General features: G+C 44.8%; 1 protein-coding gene across 3 annotated transcripts in view; it reads left to right on the top strand.

Moving 5' to 3' along the window:
- Window positions 1–1,120: 1,120 nt before the first annotated feature.
- The window catches only part of LOC146200387 (uncharacterized), a 69,397-nt gene continuing 48,279 nt past the window's right edge, over window positions 1,121–22,238 (top strand). For 2 of the 3 annotated variants that reach the window (XM_084592936.1, XM_084592935.1), the window contains exons 1-4: window positions 1,131–1,429; window positions 10,439–10,528; window positions 11,602–11,684; window positions 19,682–19,740. In XM_084592936.1, the coding sequence (XP_084449062.1) occupies window positions 1,301–1,429; window positions 10,439–10,528; window positions 11,602–11,684; window positions 19,682–19,740 (361 nt within the window). In that variant the 5' untranslated portion in view covers window positions 1,131–1,300. Of the gene's footprint in view, window positions 1,430–10,438; window positions 10,529–11,601; window positions 11,685–19,681; window positions 19,741–22,238 lie in introns of all 3 variants that reach the window. The other variant, XM_084592937.1, reaches the window with a different exon arrangement.

Below are 22,238 nucleotides of genomic sequence, written 5' to 3'. Positions count from 1 at the left end.
GTGAGCAGATGAGATTCGCTGGCAACTGAGTTAGACTACAACGCTCTGGTTGATTTCGACTACAATGTCGTTAACTCGAGTTTGTGCCGTGACCAACCTCTGCCCACTTCCTACCTCTTAAAAAATTGGGGTTAAGTTGGGTTGTGGGGTTTAACGTCCCAATGCGACTCAGGCTATGAGAGAAGCTGTAGTAAACGGCTCCGGAAATTTCGACCACCTGGGGTTCTTTAACGTGTACTGACATCGTACAGCCCACGGGCGCCTTGCTTTTCGCCTCCATCGCAAAGCGGCCGCCGAGGCCCGGATTCGATCCCGCGTCCTTGGGAACAGTAGTCGAGCGCCGTAACCACTGCGCCACCCCGGCTGGGCCTCTTAAGAAATTGTAGACACTAAATTTCGAAGCTTTTTTCTTCTTGTTAATGATGCATAAGACATTCCTGCATATGGTAATGATTTGAAAGCAAAGCGCAAAAGAAACACGAGGACGTAAACACGACGCAGAGAGGCGCTAACTCACAGCTGAAGGTTTTGCTGAAATACGTAAAACACGCGTCACTTAAAATTACGAAAATCATCTTTCCCTCCAAGCTTATGTCAAAGCACGAAAGAATTGTACGTAACACGTGCCATTCATCGCTAGGAATAAAAATAAAAACAGGGTTAAATTGTCGGTAAGTATATATCTATACAGAGTGGCAGGTAAAAAATCCATTTCACAGTCTGCCATGGTAACGGAGGGCTCACTGACAGATATTTTCACATTTCCTTATAGGATGCCAGCAATGAGGTTAGCTGTGTCGACCTACGCGCCGTAACACATATCCTAGCGAGAAGAGCAAATACTTTTCAGGAGCTTTCGTAGGGCGTTTTCACGCCCCCTGCATGAGCTTACAGGGATAAGATTGCGCGCTCTGTCGAAGCTTTTGCATGGCCTGTGTCGGATAACTGGACCACATAGAGAGCGCCTAGGCAAGGACGTTATTTGTCACATGCGTATCTGTAATGCTGCTGAATATGCTTGAGCCTTTATCGCGAACCAAGCGGCTAAAACAGCATTTTGGAGGCGCGCTGTGGATAGTGTTACAGCTTAAAACCCCCATACGTAGCTGTCTTTATACTTGTCAGTCGAGACGGTGGCTCGGCGATGTCAGCGTCCGCACCCGTAGCTTGGCTTGCTACGGACACTTCCACCTTGGCCTTAAAAGCATCACTCGCTCTGTGGGGCCGAGGTGCTGATGGGCAAGCTAGCGTTGGCTGCGAGAACTTCAAGGATGAATGCTAACCGAATCATTAATTATATATGTATTCTTTTTTTTTTGCCGGTCCTGTAAAGGCCAGCAATGCGCTCAGGAATCTCGTGGGTGAAGTCAGGAAGGCGTTAGAAGAATCTGTGCTCGCCGAGGAAGACGCGAACCTAGCGATGAAGTTGGTAAGTGTTATTGGGCAGCGTCATGCTGCTCATTTATCCTGCGGTCTTTCGCCTTTGTCTGCAATTAAATAAACACTAAACTTCTCTAAAGCCACAGATCAGTCAGCAATGGTAACGCCACAATAACGATGACAGACCATTGCTAAAAATGTTGTTAAAGCGGTTCGAGCGAACCCGTGTGCTGGCTACGACTGAAAGAAAACGGGGAAGCAAAAATCTAGCAAGCGGTTGATTTTGTTCGCCTCAAGAAATTATGCGCGAAAACTTTTCGAATGCATCTAGCGGCTAAAATTGTTACCATACGGGGTATAGACATAATCATGGTATATAAACTTTTACTGATCTAAACTGTAGGCTACTTATGAGAAAAATAGTGTAAAAAGACGAAAATTAGCTGTTGTACAAGATTGCGGCAGACAAAACTTCACTCCAGATGTTAATAGTTACGTCATTGGATGAAACATTATTGCTTAAATTATGTGAAAAACAGAACAAATGAGGCTTAAAACAGGAGTAACGTTGATAGGCTTTGAAATATTGCTGCCGAGCTGAGTGAGGCTGGCCCCGATAAGATCCTTACAAGGGTGCTGCCACCTATGCTGTGGCATGGTTACGTGACGAAGCTAGAGGAGAAAGTTAGATGACGAAGCAGAATCCCCACAGTCGATCCCACTTGAGTCACCGAAACATGAACCACGGATGCAGTTGTATCACGGGAATTGCCGCGTTTCAGAGCGCGTGATATTGCGTTGAGCTGGCCATTTCCTCGCCTAGTTTTCAATAGTGGTTCAAGAATTCCCGCAGCAGACACACAAAAAAGGACGAAAATGAAGCTGAAGTGCAGATTTTAACCCTGCTCGTCGAAAGTGCCGAATTCCGGTAGGAAAAAGCGGCCAAGGGACGTTTTGTAGTGCCAACCTTGCGTGGTGCTAATTTATAAGCCATGTTCTAATATTTCGCGAACTAGAACTTGATCCTAGGTTTTCGCATAGAAACTGAGAAATCTGCGCTTATGACGAATCTGTAAATTCTTTCTCATGGCTATAACAAATGAAATCTATTTCTCCTCAAAAGGCCTGCTTGGCTGTAATTGGTCGCTCATTTTCTGACGTGAAGTATTGGGATCTGTGGGCGGTTTCAAAAAGGGAAGTGTCACTGATATACCCAAACTTTCCGCACGAAACTCGATTACTTTTTCTTCCGTTAAAGTTGAGCCTTTGCCCGAATCAGACTGTGCCAACGATGTGTAAATTTCTCACGTAACATAGTGTCAGTTTTGTCATCCCGTACGAAAGATATCGTGCGATGTGTAAACTGTAAATTAGTTCATAGGAAAAAAGAGGCGCAGTTTCTGTCACCCTTCGCGGGGGACACCTGAACCGCTGCTTAAGGAAGGGAGGAAGGTGAGAGTGAAATAAGATAGAAATGGTGCCGTAGTGTAGGGCTGCGCATTTTATCCGGCTACCTAGGAATCTTTAACGTGCACTGACATCTCAAAGCTTATAGACGCCTTGGCGTTTCGCTTTCATTGAAACGCGGCCACCGCCCTCGGAATCGGTACCGGGTATTCGGGTTCAGTAGCGGAGCGCCCTAAGTACTGACGTACCGCGGAGGATAGTGCAACGGAGCGTATAAATGATTAATTGAGCCCATTAGGAACCCCTGGAAATAGCGGGCATATTTGTCACAAGCTGCCTCACATATAGAGCGAAAGTTACGGGATTTGGCAGCTCCTACTGGCTTGCTAATCCCCCTCGCCCGAAAACTGTCAGACATCCCCCATCTGAAAAACACCCTCTGTGCCGCCGACATCACTCTGTGGAGCACTCACGGTCGTGATGCCTGTATAGAAGACACCTTACAGGAAGGACCCACCAAGACCGAAAATTACGCAAGAAGCGTCGGACTGTCCGGCTTATAAATTCGAACTGCTGCTCATCCGCCCCAAGAGCCGCCATTACCCCCGCTGCTCTATTACTACTGAATTGAATGGGAGCCTAGAACCGGAGGTTGAAACCCTCCGCGTATTGGGCCTACACATCCAGGGCAATGGTAAAAACACCACAACCCTAAATAAACTCAGACAGGTTGGAGGCGTGATATCGCACCTCATCCGCAGAGTTTCGGGCCACAATAGGGGCATGAAGGAGCGCGAACTTTGTCGCCTCATCCGTGCCTTTGCCCTCAGCCATGTGCTTTACACTACTCCGTACCTACAACTGTTCAAACATGACATAACGCTTTAGATGCCTTGATCCGCAAGGCATACAAGGTCGCACTCCACCTTCCTCTCAACACACACACAGATTGTTAGGCCTGGGTCTACACAACACGATTGGGGAGCTCGTGCAGGCACATCAACAGGCCCAATACATCAGACTCACGCAAATATCCGCTGGACGGTATATATACTAGACTCTCTTTGAATCAGGATACCGGCTAACGACGCAAACCTTCTATCCATCCCTCGATACATCCACCGAGAAATACGCATCAAGCCATGTTCGAAAAATATGCATCCATCCTACCATGATCAGCGCCGCAGAGCTCGTGCAAAGGCGTTTCACCGAACATACGGCGGTGAGTCGGACGCCGTATGGGTGGACGCTGCGTGCACGGGTGATGAAACGATTGCAGCCGTGGTGGATTCCTGCTCATCCCCTTTCATCACATTACCTTTCTCCCCAGACACCTCCCCAGAAGCTGCAGAGGAACCAGCCATTGCACTAGCCATAACTCGTACGGAAGCCCAGTACATTTTAACAGATTCAAAAACAGCGATTCAAAATTTTGCACAAGGCCGAGTCCATATCCTTGCTTTTAGAATCTAGGCTCGCCCGATGCACCCCCGCCCCACCATGTGGAGCTGATATGGGCGCCATGCGCACTCTGGAAATCCCAAAAACGAGGCAGCCAACCTTTCAGCTCAAGGTTCTTTAAACCGAGCTCAAGTGGCCTCTAATCCGGGATTTACGAAGGAGTGCACGCACTAGTTCAGTAAGCTGACGCAAGCCTACAGAGCCTCGCGCCAGCCTTAACCCCCGCCCCCCCCCCCCCCCTCTCTAGACAATAAACACGCAGCACTATGGCGCAGACTGCAAACATGCAGTAATCTTTCACACCTTACCCTTTCCCACTACCATCCCTCCTCCACGCGAGTCCCCCTCCCCGCGCGTGACCTAGAGCACTTGAGGAACTGGGAGGACTAGGGCGACCCTGCTGCGTTCGGAGGACCCGGCCGTGCAGACCATCGCCACCGGCCGGCCTGCCAGTGTTATGATCCTGAAGGACATAAACACATTGATTTCAGTGGGGTCGTGCGGGGACGCAGGGGCCTGCGCGCCCTGAATCCCTACGTCTAAAGTTTTTCTGTCTGTGTCGACATGTCTCTCCGGGGCAGCGACCGGACAGCACGCGACCTTGACGACGGGCAGCAGCGCAACCAGCCGAAAGTATAAAAAGGCAGACCGCAGCACACCCGAGGTAGTGCGCTCTGGGGACATGTCTGTTGGCCAACTGTTGCGGCCGCTCGCTCTGGGAAAGCGTCTTTTCTATCACTCAGCCCGCGATCAACTCCTCGTTTCTTCTCCTGTACGGTCGCCGCTACCGATCAACTCCGTGAATACAACGCCTTATCGAATAAGAAATCCATGAGAATTCCTTTTGCCACAGACTGTGGGTTAACTGAATATTATTTTCGGCTATGTTTAAACTGAAAGGGGCTTTACTGAGAGTTCAACAGGGAATATAACCCTCTGTAAGCTGCATGGCGAGCAGCACAAGAACACAGTCCGTCTAGGCACAAACCAGCGAGCTCGAGCAGCGCAGCGGCACTTCGTCGTTCTCTTCCTCGTCTGCGTGATGTCCGCTCTTCGTTCACTACAGTTTCCCCGGGAGCGAAGAGGAGCCACTTTGGCGACCTATGGCGACGGCAAGCGAGTTGGTCGTAGTACGTTTTGAGGCGGCTCACGCGCACCGTTTCGCGGCCGTGATGACGCATGTCCGAAGAGGGAGTGAGTGGCTCCACGATATAATTTACAGTGGAGGTTTGGTGAACGACGCAGTAGGGGCCGTGGTACTCAGTTCGAAATTTCGATGACCATCCTGGTTGGGTGCCAGGAACCTAGATCCAAACGAGGGATCCTGTAGGGAAAACGTGTGGCGTCTGATCTTTGTCGTGACGATGCTTTTGGCGGCCTTGAGATTCCGATGTTAAACGGCGAGTCAGCTGGAGACATTCCTCCGCATGCTTTGCAGCGTCGGAAAGGGGAATCCGCCCGGAGGAGTCGGGACGATATGGTAACATAGTATCCATCGTGGACGACGCCTCACGCCCATAAAGGAGAAAGAAAGGGCTAAATATGGTGCTTGACTGCGTGGCGGTGTTGTAAGCGTACGTCACGAAAGGAAAAACAGCGTCCCTGTTGGTCTGATCGGCGGCAACGTACATCGTGAGCATATTTCCGAGCGTACGATTCAAGCACTCAGTCAGCCCGTTAGTTTGAGGGTGCTAGGCTGTGGTGGTCCGATCTATGATGCGACATTTGCCAGTAGAGCTTCAACGACGTTGGAAAGAAAGACTCGGCCTCTGTCACTGAGGAGCTCACGTGGCGCGCCGTGGCGTAGAACTAAATGATGTATCAAAAACAGGGCATCTTCACGGGAGGTAGCGGCAGGTAGGGCAGCGGTCTCCGCATATCGGATGAGGTGATCGATGCCGACGATAATTCAGCGGTTCCCAGAGACCGTGCAAGGAGGTGGCCCGTAAAGATCAACGCCAACGCGACCAAAAGGACGGGCCGGACATAGAAGGGGTTGTAAGGGGCCAGAAGCACGAGGTGTGGATGACTTAATCGAGGCTACTTTATGGATACATTTTCCCAGCCTAGCTGAATAGCTGCCAATTTAGGCTGAAATGTCTTAACTGCCTTGAGTGTTCCTATTATGAGAAACAATACTTGTATACATTCGCCTCATGGATGTTTTGAGAAATATAAATGATTAGGTTTTAACATGTGCTTTACAGTTCATCATTTCAGGTAGTTAGGAGGAAAACTGCTAACTAGCCGAAGCTCAGTATCTATCTTCATTGTACTTACCTTGTGTTCTAGTTAACTGTATCATGTTTAGTGTATAAGGAGACACTTAACAAAACTGACATTTTAGGCAAAATAAGACTCATAACATCCTGCGTTGACACAAAGGTTCTCGCATTGCCTTTCTGAACATTGCAGCTGATATACTGTTTCATTTACCACATGAAGGCAATGATTCCAGAAAAATTTATTAAGCATTCTGTTTGGAAGCAAAATATGCTTTCATCATTTCCATCATAATGTTCTGCATTTTGTTAGTCTTTCTGCAGCTCGATGAGCTGTTTTTTCAACTCATGGCTGCCAGAGGCTGCCTTGGCCGCACGTTCCTCTGCTTGCTGGTGCAGTGTCAGCAGGCTGTTTAGCACTGAGGCAGCTGATCTTTTCCTGCTTGCTTTTGTGATGCTGCTTTTGCTGCTGCTGCTGCTCGTGTATGATGGTCCAGCCACTGCTGCAGGGGCTGCAGGGGTTTCAATACCTGAGCCACTGTTCGTAGCCTGCACGTCAGCATCACTCTGGTAGCAAGATACCACCTCACCATCTTCAGGTGTTTGGTCAATTATTGCAACCTGTGTGTGGCAAAAAGACAACGCTTGTAATATCAAAGCAAGCTGTACTTCATGCCATCTGCGACACCAACCTTTGGCAATATATATGTCAAACAAAATACTTGACATCAAAGTGCAACAAAATTCGACACGTGAAAGCTAGCAGGCAAGCAGCATCCCTCATTTCATTTCCTTTATTCATGTAGTCAACCCTGAGCATAGGCTGTTTAAATGGCACAACATTCAAACCTGGGACAAAAGGCAACAACATAAGAAAATAAGCATTGAAAACAACGCTGAAGTCTATCACTGTTTATGCAAAACAAAGCTCTGCCATATAAATAAAACAAAATAAAACACTGTGTAGCTTATCTAAACATGTACTAGGTGATTGCGATTTGACGGCGGAGTTTGGTAGCATGTTCCAATCATTATTGGTTCTCGATGAAAAAAATGTTTTCAAGAAATCATTCTTGACAGTTGGCATTGGCCTGTACAAGATGTGACTATGGCGTGATAGGTCGCCTATTTTATCTTGAAAGTCACTTGATTGGTTTTCACTTTGCGGGTAAAAATCTAGAAAAACTTTTCCTGTCACATATGGTTGTGAAATTAAGTATTTGCAAATTATGTTTACACAAGGAAAATGGTGGATCAGAATGACTACCTATTAAATATAAACTTTGTTGAAAGTCACTAAATTCATTCTAGCATAGAAAAATTGCAGGCAGTGAGCGAGCACGAGATAACTTTTTCATATTTCTAGACCAGGCTCTTTTCTTCAGGAGTGGCACTGTACATATTGCATCTTTGGCTTCGCAGTGGTCAGGAGGTCTTGGTACATACTTTATTTATGTGTAAATTTAGTGTAGCAAGTTGTTGGGCCTTCACCTTTCACATCATCCTTTCATAAACTATGGTTCTTTATTTAAAAGAAATATATAGCAGTCATGCTTAAGTATGAATTTAACCAGTTTCAGATTGCCCTGCCACCCTGCAGGATACATACAACAAATTCCAAAAGAAAAAACATGTTCACAGGCACAGTATACTGTTTCAATCATTTTCAGCATAGTACTGCGACATCACATGAAAAATGTTTAAAGGAGCTGACAGTCTACGAGTTCAAGGCAAATGTTGGGGATTTTTTTTTTTATGTTTGGTTGTTGGTATTTAACAAGAATTAGTCTTATGGTGATATCGGGATAAAGAATTTTAAATGAAAAGCGGAAGTTTGTTTTTCCTTCTGCTTTTTATTTAATATTTGTTATCCCGATAATCACCATAAGACAGTCTACGAGTCCAAGGCAAACGTTGGGGATGTTTTTTTTATGTTTGGTTGCTGGTATTTGACAAGAATTAGTCTTATGGTGATATCGGGATAAAGAATTTTAAATGAAAAGTGGAAGGTTGTTTTTCCTTCCACTTTTTATTTAATATTTGTTGTACCTCCAAACTTTCTTCAATGAGGTCCTTGTCATTGATTGGCAGTGAGCCAAGAAATGAAAGCAGGGTCCAGTAAAAGGGCCATTCGATGCCCTTGACACCTGTTGTGGTGCCGCAACGTCTCAGCTTTCTGCACAGAAAAGTTTCTTGAATGAATGAAATTTTGCAGCATGCAATTATGTACATCTGCAGTGTTGATACTTTTATGAGAAGCAAAACCGTGAAAACAAAGAGCCACGGACAGAAAGGGTTCAGGAAATGCAAAACAATAGTGTGGCGATGCAGGAAAAATTAGCACATGCAATGTCATTAACACATTAAGCACTCCGAAATAGATCAGGACCTCTATTTTGTTTATATGAATTTTCTTACCTGCCAAAGACTACGTAAATATTTACAAGAGGGAAACGGCAGAATCCGTAAAATGACACCTATACTGTACGTGAAATGGACAATTGTTTTATCGCACACTGATGGAGTGACCTGAAAATGTACCGCCCACGCAATTTGAAAAAGATCTCCATATATGCGAAAACTACGGCGACAAGCGCGGCGCCGTGTTCTCGTCGTCTGGCTGCGAGGGCACCGCGCTCGTAGCTTGCCGCTCGCGTACTAATATCGAGCTAACTGAAGCGGCTGCCGATAAAGCAATGAAGCATACACATGCCTATAAATGATCGCGCAGGGATAATGACGCTGTATATTCATGAAAACCTAGTCTAGAAAAAGCTGCGTGTCTTCCGCTGTTTTCAACGCGTCAGCGCGGTGTAGAGACAGCAGGCAAGGCCTAAATTGTACTAGTGACAACAGTGCGACGGTCCTCGCTCGCGCGCCTGTGCCTACACATTACACAAAGTGCGACAGAATTCATCATTTCTTCACTAGGAAGGGAGCATGCTACTCACCGGTACTGCTTGTTTAGATTTTCCAGTTTTTGCCGAACTTGCTTTGGCGTATACGGGCCTTCACCCGCCGGCAAGCCCAAGTTCAGCGCTTCCGCCATAACGCGGTATATTCGTGCGTTACGCATGTTTGAGCGCAGTCCGCTCAAATTGTCCTCCCAAATTCGTATTAACGCCTCTGGCAGCCACAGACCAGTTAATACGCTTTTGGGAGCACGTTTCGGAGCTAGCTGAGCTACTTGCGTCGAACATGGGGGCCGCCATTTTGTCAATTAGTGGTCATGACTGAGGTAGCCAACCTCAGTTTGCGGTAACCATGGTTAGCAAAATAACTACGGTTAGGTTTATCGTGTGAATGTCCGTAACTGCGGTTAGCCTTAACCGCGGTCAAGCTTAACCATGGTTAGACTGCACGTGTGACAAGGGCATAAGTGTACACGCTGAATTTATTCTCTGTTCTATGCAGTGCCATAGATCGATTAGCTTGCTATGCCGTCAAGGTTACAGCAACAAGTACTCACTGCAGTCGTCACTGCACATACTTATTCGTCTCAGAAACATTATAAAACAAGAAGCGAGCCAGGCACCTTAATTCGTTTGTCGTTAGTTTATTTATAGGTATTTATTGGCGAAGGAGCAGCTATCATCAGTAAAATATTAGGCAATGTTGGTAATGCACTGCTCCGATTTCGGCCGGGCATTGCCAGAAGAGGAGTCTCAATATTGGGCCGATGATTCGTGCTACTTGGGTTTTACGTATAGGTATTGTAGTACGTATTTTATATAAGGAAGAGTTTCCCTTACTTAAAAATGACTACTTAAGCAGAAGTTTGTTCCGACCTACCAAAGTAAAATAACATATCATTGATGATAACGGGATCACTCTTACAAAGGGAAGAGTTCGGGAGGAGCGCTTCATGCGCAAATCCGGCTTTTGTTATAAGCGTAGTTTTCTGCTTGCTAGGTAGATAGGATGAGATAACACAGTACGTCTGTTTTTTTTTGTTTTTTTTTTCGCAGCTCGACAATGTGACCTTCCAGCTATTCTACCCTTGGAAGCTCGGTGATCGCGGGGTTAGTGCAGAAGTAAAAGTTCTGGGCTCCAGTGATGTAAGTAACACTTCTTCACATGTAATCAACGGTCATCGCATTTAGGTTCCCGATAGCACGAGTTATCGGCCCAGAATTTGCCTTGTCGGCAGCGGCGAGGTCTACATAGACGTAGTACATTGCCAATATATTCCGATATTGGGCCGATGTGTTTCCTTTTGTGATGACAGGATTGGTAATTACAGGTCCCGACGCACGGAAGCATTGCTTGAAAGGAACAAATAAGAAACTTGGAATGCACCTCGGCTACGCTTTGATGCTACGCCGTGATAACTCGAAACCTGTCGTCATTGTAGCGACAAGGTCCGAATTTGTCGCCGGTCTAGTGTGCGAAAACACGCAGACACATTAAAGATTTTTTGTGGGTTTATAAACATTTGCAGCGAAATGACAACCGCACTCAGAGATCATTTCGCTTCATCTCACGTAAGCGGCCTTAAGTGTGTCTACGAATATATGTTTTTTTTCCTGGTAGCTCAGCGCGGTGCCAGAGCGCTTCGAGAATATTTGTTGTTTTTTTAGATCTATGAACTACAACTGGCTGAGGTTTAGCCCTCTTAAACCTAGTGAGGCAAAACGATCGAGAGCATCATTTTTATTTGTTTTGCTATGGTTAAGCTTACGTTTTTGCAGCGATCAGTTTGGCGACACTACATAGTTGAGGTTGTCGTCAACTACAAAGGCAACGCGTTATGCTCTATCTGCCGTCAAATGTCAAAGGTCAAAGTCAAAGCATAAGTGGTGGTACACCATAGGTGATAGCCACACTGTGATCTCTGGCTTGTTGAAGGTCATGTGAGCCCCTAGGTTTCACCTTGCCTGATACAAGGCGTAGTGAAGCTTTCGTTAAAAAAAAAAAAACCGCAGACGATATGCGAATTTGCGTGGCCCTGCATGCACCATATTCGCATCTTTATATTTTTGTTCAATTAGTACTAGTAGAATGAAGGGCTCGTTGTGCGTATCTCCTTTTATCGTTCGCGTCTTGGCACTTGTGCCTTATCATGCATCACTAACCCGTACAGTTTTGTGTTCAAATTCCCTTTTTATCTCTCACCAATTTACTTATGCAGCCAAAGCTGCCACGCAATGTGGTTGAAGCCTGGAGGGAAGCCGTGGGTTTAACAAAACTGACTTCGTACAAGCAGCGATCCAGGTGAGTTGGCCCGCGTATATGATGGTGCAAAAAGAAACATTGCGCCATCTCGTTTCCGTCGGGGCACACAATGCAGAAAGTATAGGCTATGCTGTCCTTCTCTATTTTTCTGGATGCTATGGCAAAGATCCGGCTCAAGGAAACCACGACGAGGAATTAGGCAGACAGAGGCTGGATTAAAATTGAGGTTCTTTTTAGCATGCAGCATAGAGAAAAATGCATGTGCACAACTATGACAAATTAAGAAAACCAAGATTCCCTTTTATTCACCCGGAAGCCCCATTGGCGTTACAGAAGGGGTTGTAAATTGAATCAATAAAATATGAAGCTGGAAACAGAACAAACATCAGCGTGGGTAGGTCTTAAATTAGTCATGACAAATTTCTAAATTAGGCTCAGCGTTGTAGGGCAACCGATATACGTTAGACTGTGACTGACCTGTCAACCAGACATGCGAGATCTCTCAACCACTGTGCATAGTTGAACATGATGCCTGGGTAGGAAGACAAATGCCCTACTCTCATTTTCTACCTTCACTCGGTACCCTTACCCGGTAATCGAAGGCAGCCGTTGCGGTGCTACTTTCATAACGTCTGGCATGGGACTTTTGTTACGACTCTTGTTAGCCTCAAAGTGAAGCTTCACTGGCATTGCAGTGCGACAATCAGTAAGAAGTAGTGGTTGCGCTATTTTACCTCCCCATCACTATAGAGCGATTGTGTCGCCTTGCTACTACTATCGTGCATGGTGGAGCTCGGTGATGCAGCATGGATAGATAGCTCACGTTTATTACACATATCCGGGTGGTCATATTTTGGTTGGAGGTGGTTATATAGCCCCGCTACATTGAACTAGAATACACAGTTGAGCCGACGGGAGGAATTTCCCATGGCCCAGCTGTCCTGCAAAATGAGGCAAAAAGCAGTGGAGCTGCTGTCGGCCACTCTTGAACTCGTTTACACGACACATTGCTATCACGTTTCTGAGTTCGTCTGCAAACAGAATCGGTAATTTGTATTGCGATGCTTACCCGCGGCGCATAAAATGAGATATTTGGTTTTGGCTGCGAATTAAGTACTCCGAGAGTTTTTTGAGAGCAAAACACTAACTACTCAAGTGTCTTCGCAATCCATAGGTTTCTGGCGATGCTGCGGTGGCACTGTCTTGAAACTGGCCCTAAACGGGCTTCGTTTTAGGGGGACACGCTGAAGCCCCGTCCGCTGCAATATATATTCGAGTTCACTATAGCCCCGCATCAGATTATTCTTGCTCCAATGCGCGGAGAAATGTAGTGCTGCATATATTCATTGTGTTAGGTTGCGGTTGTCAACTTCTCAGACACCGAAACCTACTGGTTAGATGTCCCCAATGTTCTTCTCCTTGCTCTCTAGACCTTACGTCGTGGTGTGGCGAATGTCCTTACTTCTCGCCCAGGGACTGGAGGCAGGGGAAACTCTTATGCATAATCGCTTATCAGTTTGGATGTAGACGTCCAATGCAGCAGTATACATGTATGCTGAGCGACGAAGTGAGCCTTGTTTGGGCGGCCCTAAACAAATCGATGCCAATTGTGTCGGATTCTCAGCAGGCTTGGTGGGCAGCATTATACGTTGCTACACCTTGAAGTTTGGTGAAGAAAGGCCAATCGCCTTCATATGGGAAGAATTCTGCCGTCGCTGGGAGAATCGGCACACATTTAAGACTCATGTTTTTGCCACTGAGGTATTTTACATCGGATAACAGCTGTCGCCCGCCGACAAGAAAAATTGGCGCTGGCTTAGCTTGGTTAAGCCTAGATATCTGAAGCGAAAAGGTTCGGCGATGCTAGGCTTAGCTTGCGGTTCCTTGGCGTAGTTGTGGCTTACCTTGTTGTTCACGGTTGCACCTTATAGCTATTCCATGGCTTATCATCACGGTGAAACATAGTTTACAGACGTACATTACATAAGAATAAGCTTTATTCGGGTTCCACATCTTCATCACCGTTATACTTCTGTATAGACATAAACACAGCCCGGTGAAGGCGCGCGGCACCAGCTAAAGGTCAACCGGCGGAATCGCGGTTGCGGCAGCAGCGCCGGCTCCGAGCACCTGCGCCTCTCCTGCGACGTCACGTGGTTTGCGCATGCGCAGGTGTGGTTTTTATTGTGAAAGCAATACTACGCCAGGTCTGACAGCTCGTCACTGTGTTTCGTGTCCGTGTCCGTGTCCATGACCGTGGTCCCCAGGCATAGCTGCCAGCTTGGGTCTCTCGTTTCACATGGGACGTTTATGTCAGACTCAGCCTGCCAGGACCCTTGCATTCACGTTACTCCTATAGGCCACTAAGGCACATTCATACGGCTTGGTTAAAACGGGGCTTTAATGTGTTTCTAACGACGTAGCACACGCGAGACTCGGAGTTGACTAGCCTAGTGATGCTTTTCGCTTCAAAAACTCCTCTCTCGTCGGCGACTGTAGAGAACTGGTGCGCCTTTTCTGGCTGGTAGTCTACGACTGAACCGACCTGGCGCACCTTTGCATGTCTTGGAAATCGGCAGACAATCAAACAACCCGCCAGCAGCTCATGCCTTGCTTCCGGGCGAACGTCAAGTTTGTCTCAGATGTCTCCAGGACTTAATTTCCTGCTGTAGGTCAGAGACCAGATCCGTTCGCTACCAGAATACACTCCCTTACGGAGCAGGATCCCCTACAATCAAAGACAACCTCGGCGATATAGAGAGGCTGTTCGCAGTGGCCGCATTTCTCGCTGTGTCCGACCAATAAAACCTGGGCTAAGCTCCTGAGACAGGTAGACTGAATCAGAATGTTTAAGTTTTCAGAAATATCGGAGGGAGGGAATTAGAGTGGCAACTTTTTACAATGCAATACAATAGCACTTCACGTCACATTACACGATGCAGGGAACATGCAGAAAAAGCTGCCAAAAGCTAGCTTGACAGGCCGCAGGCCCCCTTCATTGGCAGAAGTCAGTGAACAATGACAAACAGAGTCTCTGCCGAGAGAAAACAAAGTCAAGGTGCAAGGAATAATAGGAGGAAGCATAAATGACAAAAAGAACATACGATATGAATACATTTCACCTGTGAATCGAGCAAAGGGAGCAAAAATTGTAACAATGAGTACACACAATAAAAAAAAAACAATAACGTTTGTTACATTTTGAAAAGATTGTGCAGTGTCTTTTTGATTCTGTATGTCTCGAGCATCTAAAGTATTCAGTATGCGTGGTAATTGGTTCTGTGACATTTGTAGGCTGTGCGTTGTTCCACCAACCTTCCATGGTCCCAAATGACGCGTATCGTAAGACTTGTTCTAGTGTAGCTATTTTATGAATAAAACCATTGTTATAGTGTCTTGTTAAAACAGTTTACAAGGCCAGTATTCATAACTGTTTGTGGCTGGTACAACTTTGTACTTTACAAATAACTGACGGGTATAAAAATGTATCGGCGTGCTTTCAACAGTTCTGAAATACGTTTTTGTTTCCAGAATGAGAAGTGTTTCAATTTTAGATTTAGTAACTGATGCCCATACCAGATGACGGTAGTTAGGTCTAGATAAGAAAAAGCTATTGAAAATTTACGTCAAAATGTGGGGAGAAAACAGGTGGCAAATTCGAGAAACTATACTGATTATTTGGAACAACCTTACTGCAGTGAAATCAATCTGGGAATCACACGACCTTGTGTTTTGAGAAATGAGCCCCAAAGCTGGGCACGTTAGAATGTAATATAATTTTCAGTAGAACAAGTTTTTGGGCAAGCTGGTAACATTCTTGATTCATACCGGCAGCGATTAAGCGCTAACACAAAGAGAAGGAACACACAAAACACGGACGAACGCTGCACTCACAACTGGTTTATTGGGAAAAATTTTCAGTATAAAAAGGCTCACGCGTCTATTTAAAAAGGCTCACGCGTCTGCGCACTAGAGAGAGGAAAAGAACCCACAACCACGTGTCAAGGTAAAACCAAAAAACATGTGGTTGGCATATGGTTGTGGGTTCTTTTCCTCTCTCTAGTGCGCAGACGCGTGAGCCCTTTTATACTGGAAAGTTCTCCCAATAAACCAGTTGTCAGTGCAGCGTTCGTCCATATTTCGTGTGTTTCCTCTCTTTGTGTTTGTATGAATTAGGTAGTATACTTTTATTTTGTGCATCGACCTTATTGTTTTCATCATGGAACCGAAACGGTTTTCTTTCTGAGTGTTTATCCTGAGGCTATTATTTTATGTCCATTCATCAAGCTTCATTAGTGCAGTATTGGCTGTAGCTATAAACTGATCGCTTGATGTTCTCGTCATCCGTATAATTCATGAATGTAGCAGATGGAGCTATGCTGCACACATAAATTGAAAAGAAAGGGCCCCAGGATGCTACCTTGAGGTACTCCATAGGAAACATTAAGTGGGTCTGACAATGAATCATCTATAGCTACAATTCGGGTTCGATGCTGTACGTAGGGATTTATAAGGGCACCGGCTTTCTCGAAGTAGTCATTCCATCTTATCTGCACTTCATAGTTGATAGTGTCGAAAGCTTTCGAGAAGTCGACGTATGAGCCCAATACTAATATCCCTTCTTCCAGCCTGCTTAAGATGATGTATTCCTTTTGTGTTAGTGGAAGTTCTGTACTAAATCTCTTGTGAAAAAACGAGCTGGGAGCTGGCTAGCGGTTTGTGTTTTTCTTTAAAAGTTGTCATGTGGTTTAAAATGACCTTTTCTAAAGTTTTGGAAAAAGTTCGAAATATTAATATGGAACGACAATTTGCCCTGTTACTTTTAGCACCTTTTTTGTGGAGCACACTTACGCGAGCAATCTGAATTCTAAAACGGAATATAGCCTATTCGAAAGATAGACTAAATATACGCGCTAGTCATGGAGCTAGAAGTGAAAAACGTGTTTGATTAGTTTTATTTGAATACCTTGAAGTTTTTTGGCAGCATTATTACATGAGGTGAAAGTTATATTTATAATATTGATTTCATTGACTGGAGTCAGAAACATCAAACTTGATTATCAGTAAAATTTTCGGTAGATTATTAAAAGGCGCGGTGCTGTTATCGTTTACGAAATATTCATTGAAAACATCCGCAAGAGTTTTTTTGTTAGCTCTATGTCATTTACTTTTATTTTACATGCTTATTCAGGTGCTACTTTGTCTTTTAGAATCGTGTCCAACCTACGACAATCTACCTCCATCCGTCCCGTTGCGAGGCAAAATACACTATCTAAATCTTCACGTCTCGATTTGTTTATATCCTTATCTAGTTGATTACGGTAGGCTTTACACTCTAGCAGTATTTTTTCATCTTTACTCCTGATAAACTAGTGGTATAAGGTATTTTTTTCATAAATTCGAGGGGAAAACTCCGCGCTAAACCAAGGGGTTTCGAACCTTTCTACCCTCTTTTTGCTGCGACAAGAGTAAAACTCTTCTCTTGAATTAGTTTTATTATTTTCAAAATGATGTCATATGCGGTGTATACATTTTTGCTGAGAAAGACTTTATCTCACGAAGTGCGTGAAATTATGTCACAGCTCCGTTACGTACGTTTCGCAAACAAAATATGTATGCGTTTTTTGCTATGGCTTAAGTAAACTGGCACATAAGAATATAGGTAAATGATCACTCAGATCTGACGTTAGTGCACCTGCTTTAATCCTGTTCGCATCAATAGTGGTGAGAAAAACGTTAATCAAATAGAATGAACTTGCTGTCATTCTCGTTGGAATATCAACTGTGTTCCGAACACCATAAATGTTCAACAAGAGAGTAAGGTTAGTTTTTAGAGAAACGTTTCTTATGTTAATAATGACACCACCGAATATAACATTACGATGGTTCTTAAATATGAACCTCAAGATTGTTTATAAATAATCAAAGAAAGATGCCATCCTTTTATTTGGTGGGCGATAATAGAGTACCAATATATTGTTTTGCACGCGGACAGATACAACTTCATAATCATCTGTAAGTGTAAAGAATCCTTCAAGCGGCTAACATTGAGATCTTTTTTTTACTAAACTTCACACGCCTCTACCCCATTGAGTGGAGCGATTTTAGTAGTAGGCTTTATATCCAGCAAGTTAGTAAACATCTCTGTCACTAGACAATGTCTCGGTTAACATTACAGAATCTTGTGACTCGTTCATGTCTTCAAAACATAGTTCTAGGACCAGTTTTTCTTAGTTTTTTTTTACGCTCAGATAAAAGTTGAAAAATTGTAAAAATGTTTATATATTTCTGGAAGTCATGTGGCAAAACGTAAGACGTCATTTTTTTAGTTTGTCCGCTCTTATAAGAGTTTTCTAGGTCGCCTGTACTAGCAACCGGTATCGCCTTCTGACCGACAGCCTTTCGCGCCAGAACTTTTCCACTGCTATGCCAAACTTATTTGTATTTATTTATTTTTGCCCAGTTCTTATTTTCGAACAGTAATTCATGGGTTCTTTTCGTCAGCTTTTCAAAGTATGAAGACATGTCGTCGTCTGTTTCTTGTAGTTTGTTTTGTTACCGAGATTCCCTTTCAGCCTGCCTTGCGAACCGACAAATGACACCTGGCATTTTATGTTTTTCTTTTTCTGGCAGGCGGTGAATTACCGTACCACCAATTTGCGAGAGGGCTAGAAATTTTGTTTTGGCTGTCTGTGCATTTATGTTATCAAAAAGGTTCTCATATTTAGCCTCTTCGATGCCATAAAATTCCAGGTTGAGGCAGTGGTTCCTCGATATAAGGTTATCGATTTCGTTCATTAGCAGGGCGACTTCACTGTTTCATGCTTCGACCTCTTCTGCCCTCTTTTTGTTTCAGCTCTTAGTTCGCATTCGTATTGATCAGTGCGGGAAAGCGTCATGATACTGGTAGCTTTAAGGCTGCAATGCACCTTCAGTGCCGTGAATCGTTTCTTTGGGAGGCAGCAGCTAATCCAGTTTATCCCTGATTGCTTTCATTCAGATTCTTCAAGCTGCGAATGTAATTTAGGCATCTGTACACCCCCCCCCCCCCTCCCCCTTCATGGCAGCATGTTGAGGTAGTACCCACCTCCAGGCCCGGGAAGTCTCCTAGCAAGTTATTTAGGCAACCGTCTCTGCAACAGCATTTAAGCCTACAGCTTGTTAGCTACTAAAAGGATGTTAGCTATGCAGCTGCCATAGGGGCTGGAAGTGTCTTTGGTACCACTCAGTCTCGACTGACTTTCGCCCTCATTACGGTTATGATGACGGGTTGGACCACCTTTAATGTACTGGGCTATTAGAACGCAGTTGTATAACCCACACGATCCTAACAATGAATGTTCAGAAGACCTTGACCAATGGCGACGGCGGTCAATGAGTTATCCTAGTTATCCTATGCAGCCTTCGACTCCCACCCAGACTATCCAAGTTTGCCTAGTTCTTTATGAAAGATCGCTCAATCTGAATACAGGCAAGGAAGGAACTTATTGGCCACTTCGCCGTAAATAGAGATACACCTCAATAATGCGTGCTAGCCCCAATATTATTTCACATGGCACTTCTGCCATTAGGGCGGCAACTGGCTGCCATTAGGGGCACCTAAAAAATGTGTCCGAAATGCAGCCAGTTGAGACAGTAATAGTAGAATAGTAATGATAGCAGATATGTCATGGTAACTACTACTGAGTCTAGCAGGCTCATTGAGGTGTACCCTACTATACAGTGAAGTGGCCAACACCTTTTTTGCTGATGTGTATTAATACTTTGTTATCTTCCAATTAAAAATTTACAAAGAGCAATATGCTCAGAATATGAATTGCTCTTTGTGAATTCTTAATTGCGAATTCTTTGTGAATTCTTCCAAGGGTTGGGAGAACAATTCAAAAGATGCGTTCTTTCTGGTGTTTTAAAATCAGAAACTGGTGCATTTGGTCCCGTTTACACAAACGTTACTTTCGTGTTCAACTTTTGCCTGCATATTGCTAATATCTGTGGTAGAGCGCAGGCGCTCATTGCACTCATCTGTTTCTTTGCAGTTGGCCTCTGCACACCTTCGCTCATGAGCCACTTTACGTCCACCACAAGAACACGCTCTGTAAGTTGTAATACTCGCCGAATCTTTCGTTCTGTTTCCAATTATTCATCGTAACCGATGCATTGCTGTTATTTCTGTGTACCCAGTGGGCTCAAACCTTTACTGCGAAAACGATGTGCGCTAGAGTGGACGATGAGTGCGCTGCAGAAGGAAGGTTATGCTTACTTAATTGCCAAAAATACTTGGATAATGCAAGCTAGGGTCGCTAACCGTGGCGACTCACGGCGTTTTAATGCGAGATGACACATTTTTGCTCTACAAGAGTGGAACTTCGTACAGGATTCAAGGGGATCTCTACAATATTGAATGCAGCGGCGCATAGAGGCCTTCCTGGCACGACGCTCGGAAATAAAAGTGTGTCACATCAGAAATGTTTAAAACGCTATTCCAAATTTTGGGTCGAATTCGGGCCCGTTTTCAAGAGCGACTAAATGCTCAAAACAAGGTTGTGTTGAAGATATTGCTTTTTTACGGGGTCCCGTGACGTAGGGAATTGATGTTCTGAAGCAGAGACCCAGGGCACGTGACCATGTCTCATGTTGTGTGCTAGATGTGCGACGATTCGAGACAAAAACACCCATATGATTATGTCTAGCGCAGAGTATGCTTGCTTGGTCGCAGGTGATTTGTGCTCGTTACGTTGGCAGTGCGTGGGAAGAGTAATCCGTTTGCATACGCACGTCGTTTTTGAGTTCTCACAATCTCTCAGTCAATTGAGTTATTTTGGTGACGTAGGAGGAATATCATATGACGCAAGAGATCTTTTAGATACGAACTTAGTTTCCCTTCAAGGACGTGGTTTGCGATCTGCGCTAGCGGACAGATTGTGCATAAAAAAAAAAGTGGATATTTCTCTTGCACATTAAGTTCTGTTCAGTTGCTCAGTCTTGTCCGACTCTTCGTGGCCTTATGGACCATATCACGCCACGCTTTCCGGTCTCTCACTTTCTTCCTAATATACATAACGTCATCTGCAGCGCCTCGAGGATGCCATCTAACCATCGCGTTCGCTGCCTACCCCTTCTCCGGTGACCCTCAACCTTTCCCAACATCAAATCTTTCTCCAGCAACTCCTCTCTTCTCATCAGATGACCAAAGTAGCACATTACAGCTGGTTAAAAAACCAGTGATGGAAATCGCAGTCTAACAAGAACATCACAACACTTTATTCTTTGTTTGCGTGCTGGCAAAAGACTTTAGGAAGAACAAAGGCATTTTGTAGCCACTGTAGTTTTCACCGCCTCAACACTTGAAGATTGAAGATGATTCGTTATGCAAAAAACGAGCGAAGAAAGCAATAAGCAACCTTGTTCGCTAATCTGCAGAAGAATGCCTACTCTCGTACTCTAAACAGTGTGTGCCCGAGCACAGACAAAAATCAACCGGCGACGCCGAAGAGACTCACTGATGTGCTATCCCATGGGGTGGTGTTAGCAAAGGTCTAAAATGTGTTTTTTGATAGCAACATCAGCCTGGTGCCCCTGCCGCTTCCCAAAAAGAACCTCCCCAAGAAAAAACAGCAAGATATTTCTACAATGTGCCTTGCGCCGTATGACCCTCCTCGTGTGTCACCGAGTAAAAAACTGGGCTTAGGGGAGTAAAAAAAAAAAAATTGTTGAAGGTGCAAACAGCAAGGATTACACTCGAAAAAAAAAAACAACCACTGTGAGAATTTAGAACACAGTATTGCCTGTGACCGAACGAGCGTGTTATGCGTTTGGTATGGCCTGTTTAAGCGCTTTAACCTGCAGTAGTGTCATGTAGCATGCAACGTGGCTCATGATCAGACATTCGGGGCCTTTGACCTGCGTGAAGCCCCTACGCCACGTGAGCTCGTAGCAGAAGTGGAATCTGCCTGCTGCCCTTTCTCGTGATCACCATTTAGTCGTTCTTATGGATGAGCCCAGATTAGTTGCTAAACATTACAATTTTATTTTCGACTTAGAGTGTGTTTCAGCCTTTGACAGATTGACGCGTTTAGTTTGTCAGCCGTTCCCAGTGCTGACTGATAATTTTTAGTGATAATTTCAGCCCAATATCTCCAATGTAAATGATCAAATAGCCTCCGTTAATGCCTCGAAACTTGCTAGGCGGCCGGCCAAGCGGTTTTAGTCTTGCATCAGGCGTTCAATTTATCTATTTTTGTGGGCTGCGCGCGCTGTATAAGTGCACAGTGTGTTAATTTCGTTACTAGGCGCTTTAGTACAGACAGGCGCAGGCGGGTGTACCGTCAGCCTCTGAAGCGTGATTTGAGTGCGTGCTATTCCCTGTTTCCGTGTTCTGGGCGCAGTAGAAAGGCGAATATGCTTTGAGGTATTAAGAAAATTACCTGGGAAGTACCATACTCACGTAGCATCATCTATCGTTTCAGTCATTAAAGAAAGAAGTTTCTGAGCGTGTATAATTGCGCATACAGTATTACCGAGAACCAGGCACGCAAAAAATTAATTCAGTACCTTTTATTCCGACATAGTTTATGGCGACGCTGTAAGATACAG

This window comes from Amblyomma maculatum, chromosome 2, assembly GCF_055883805.1.
Source record: "Amblyomma maculatum isolate TAMU_Amacu chromosome 2, ASM5588380v1, whole genome shotgun sequence".
Lineage (NCBI taxonomy): Eukaryota > Metazoa > Arthropoda > Arachnida > Ixodida > Ixodidae > Amblyomma > Amblyomma maculatum.
This window is presented reverse-complemented; position numbering and strand designations above follow the sequence as displayed.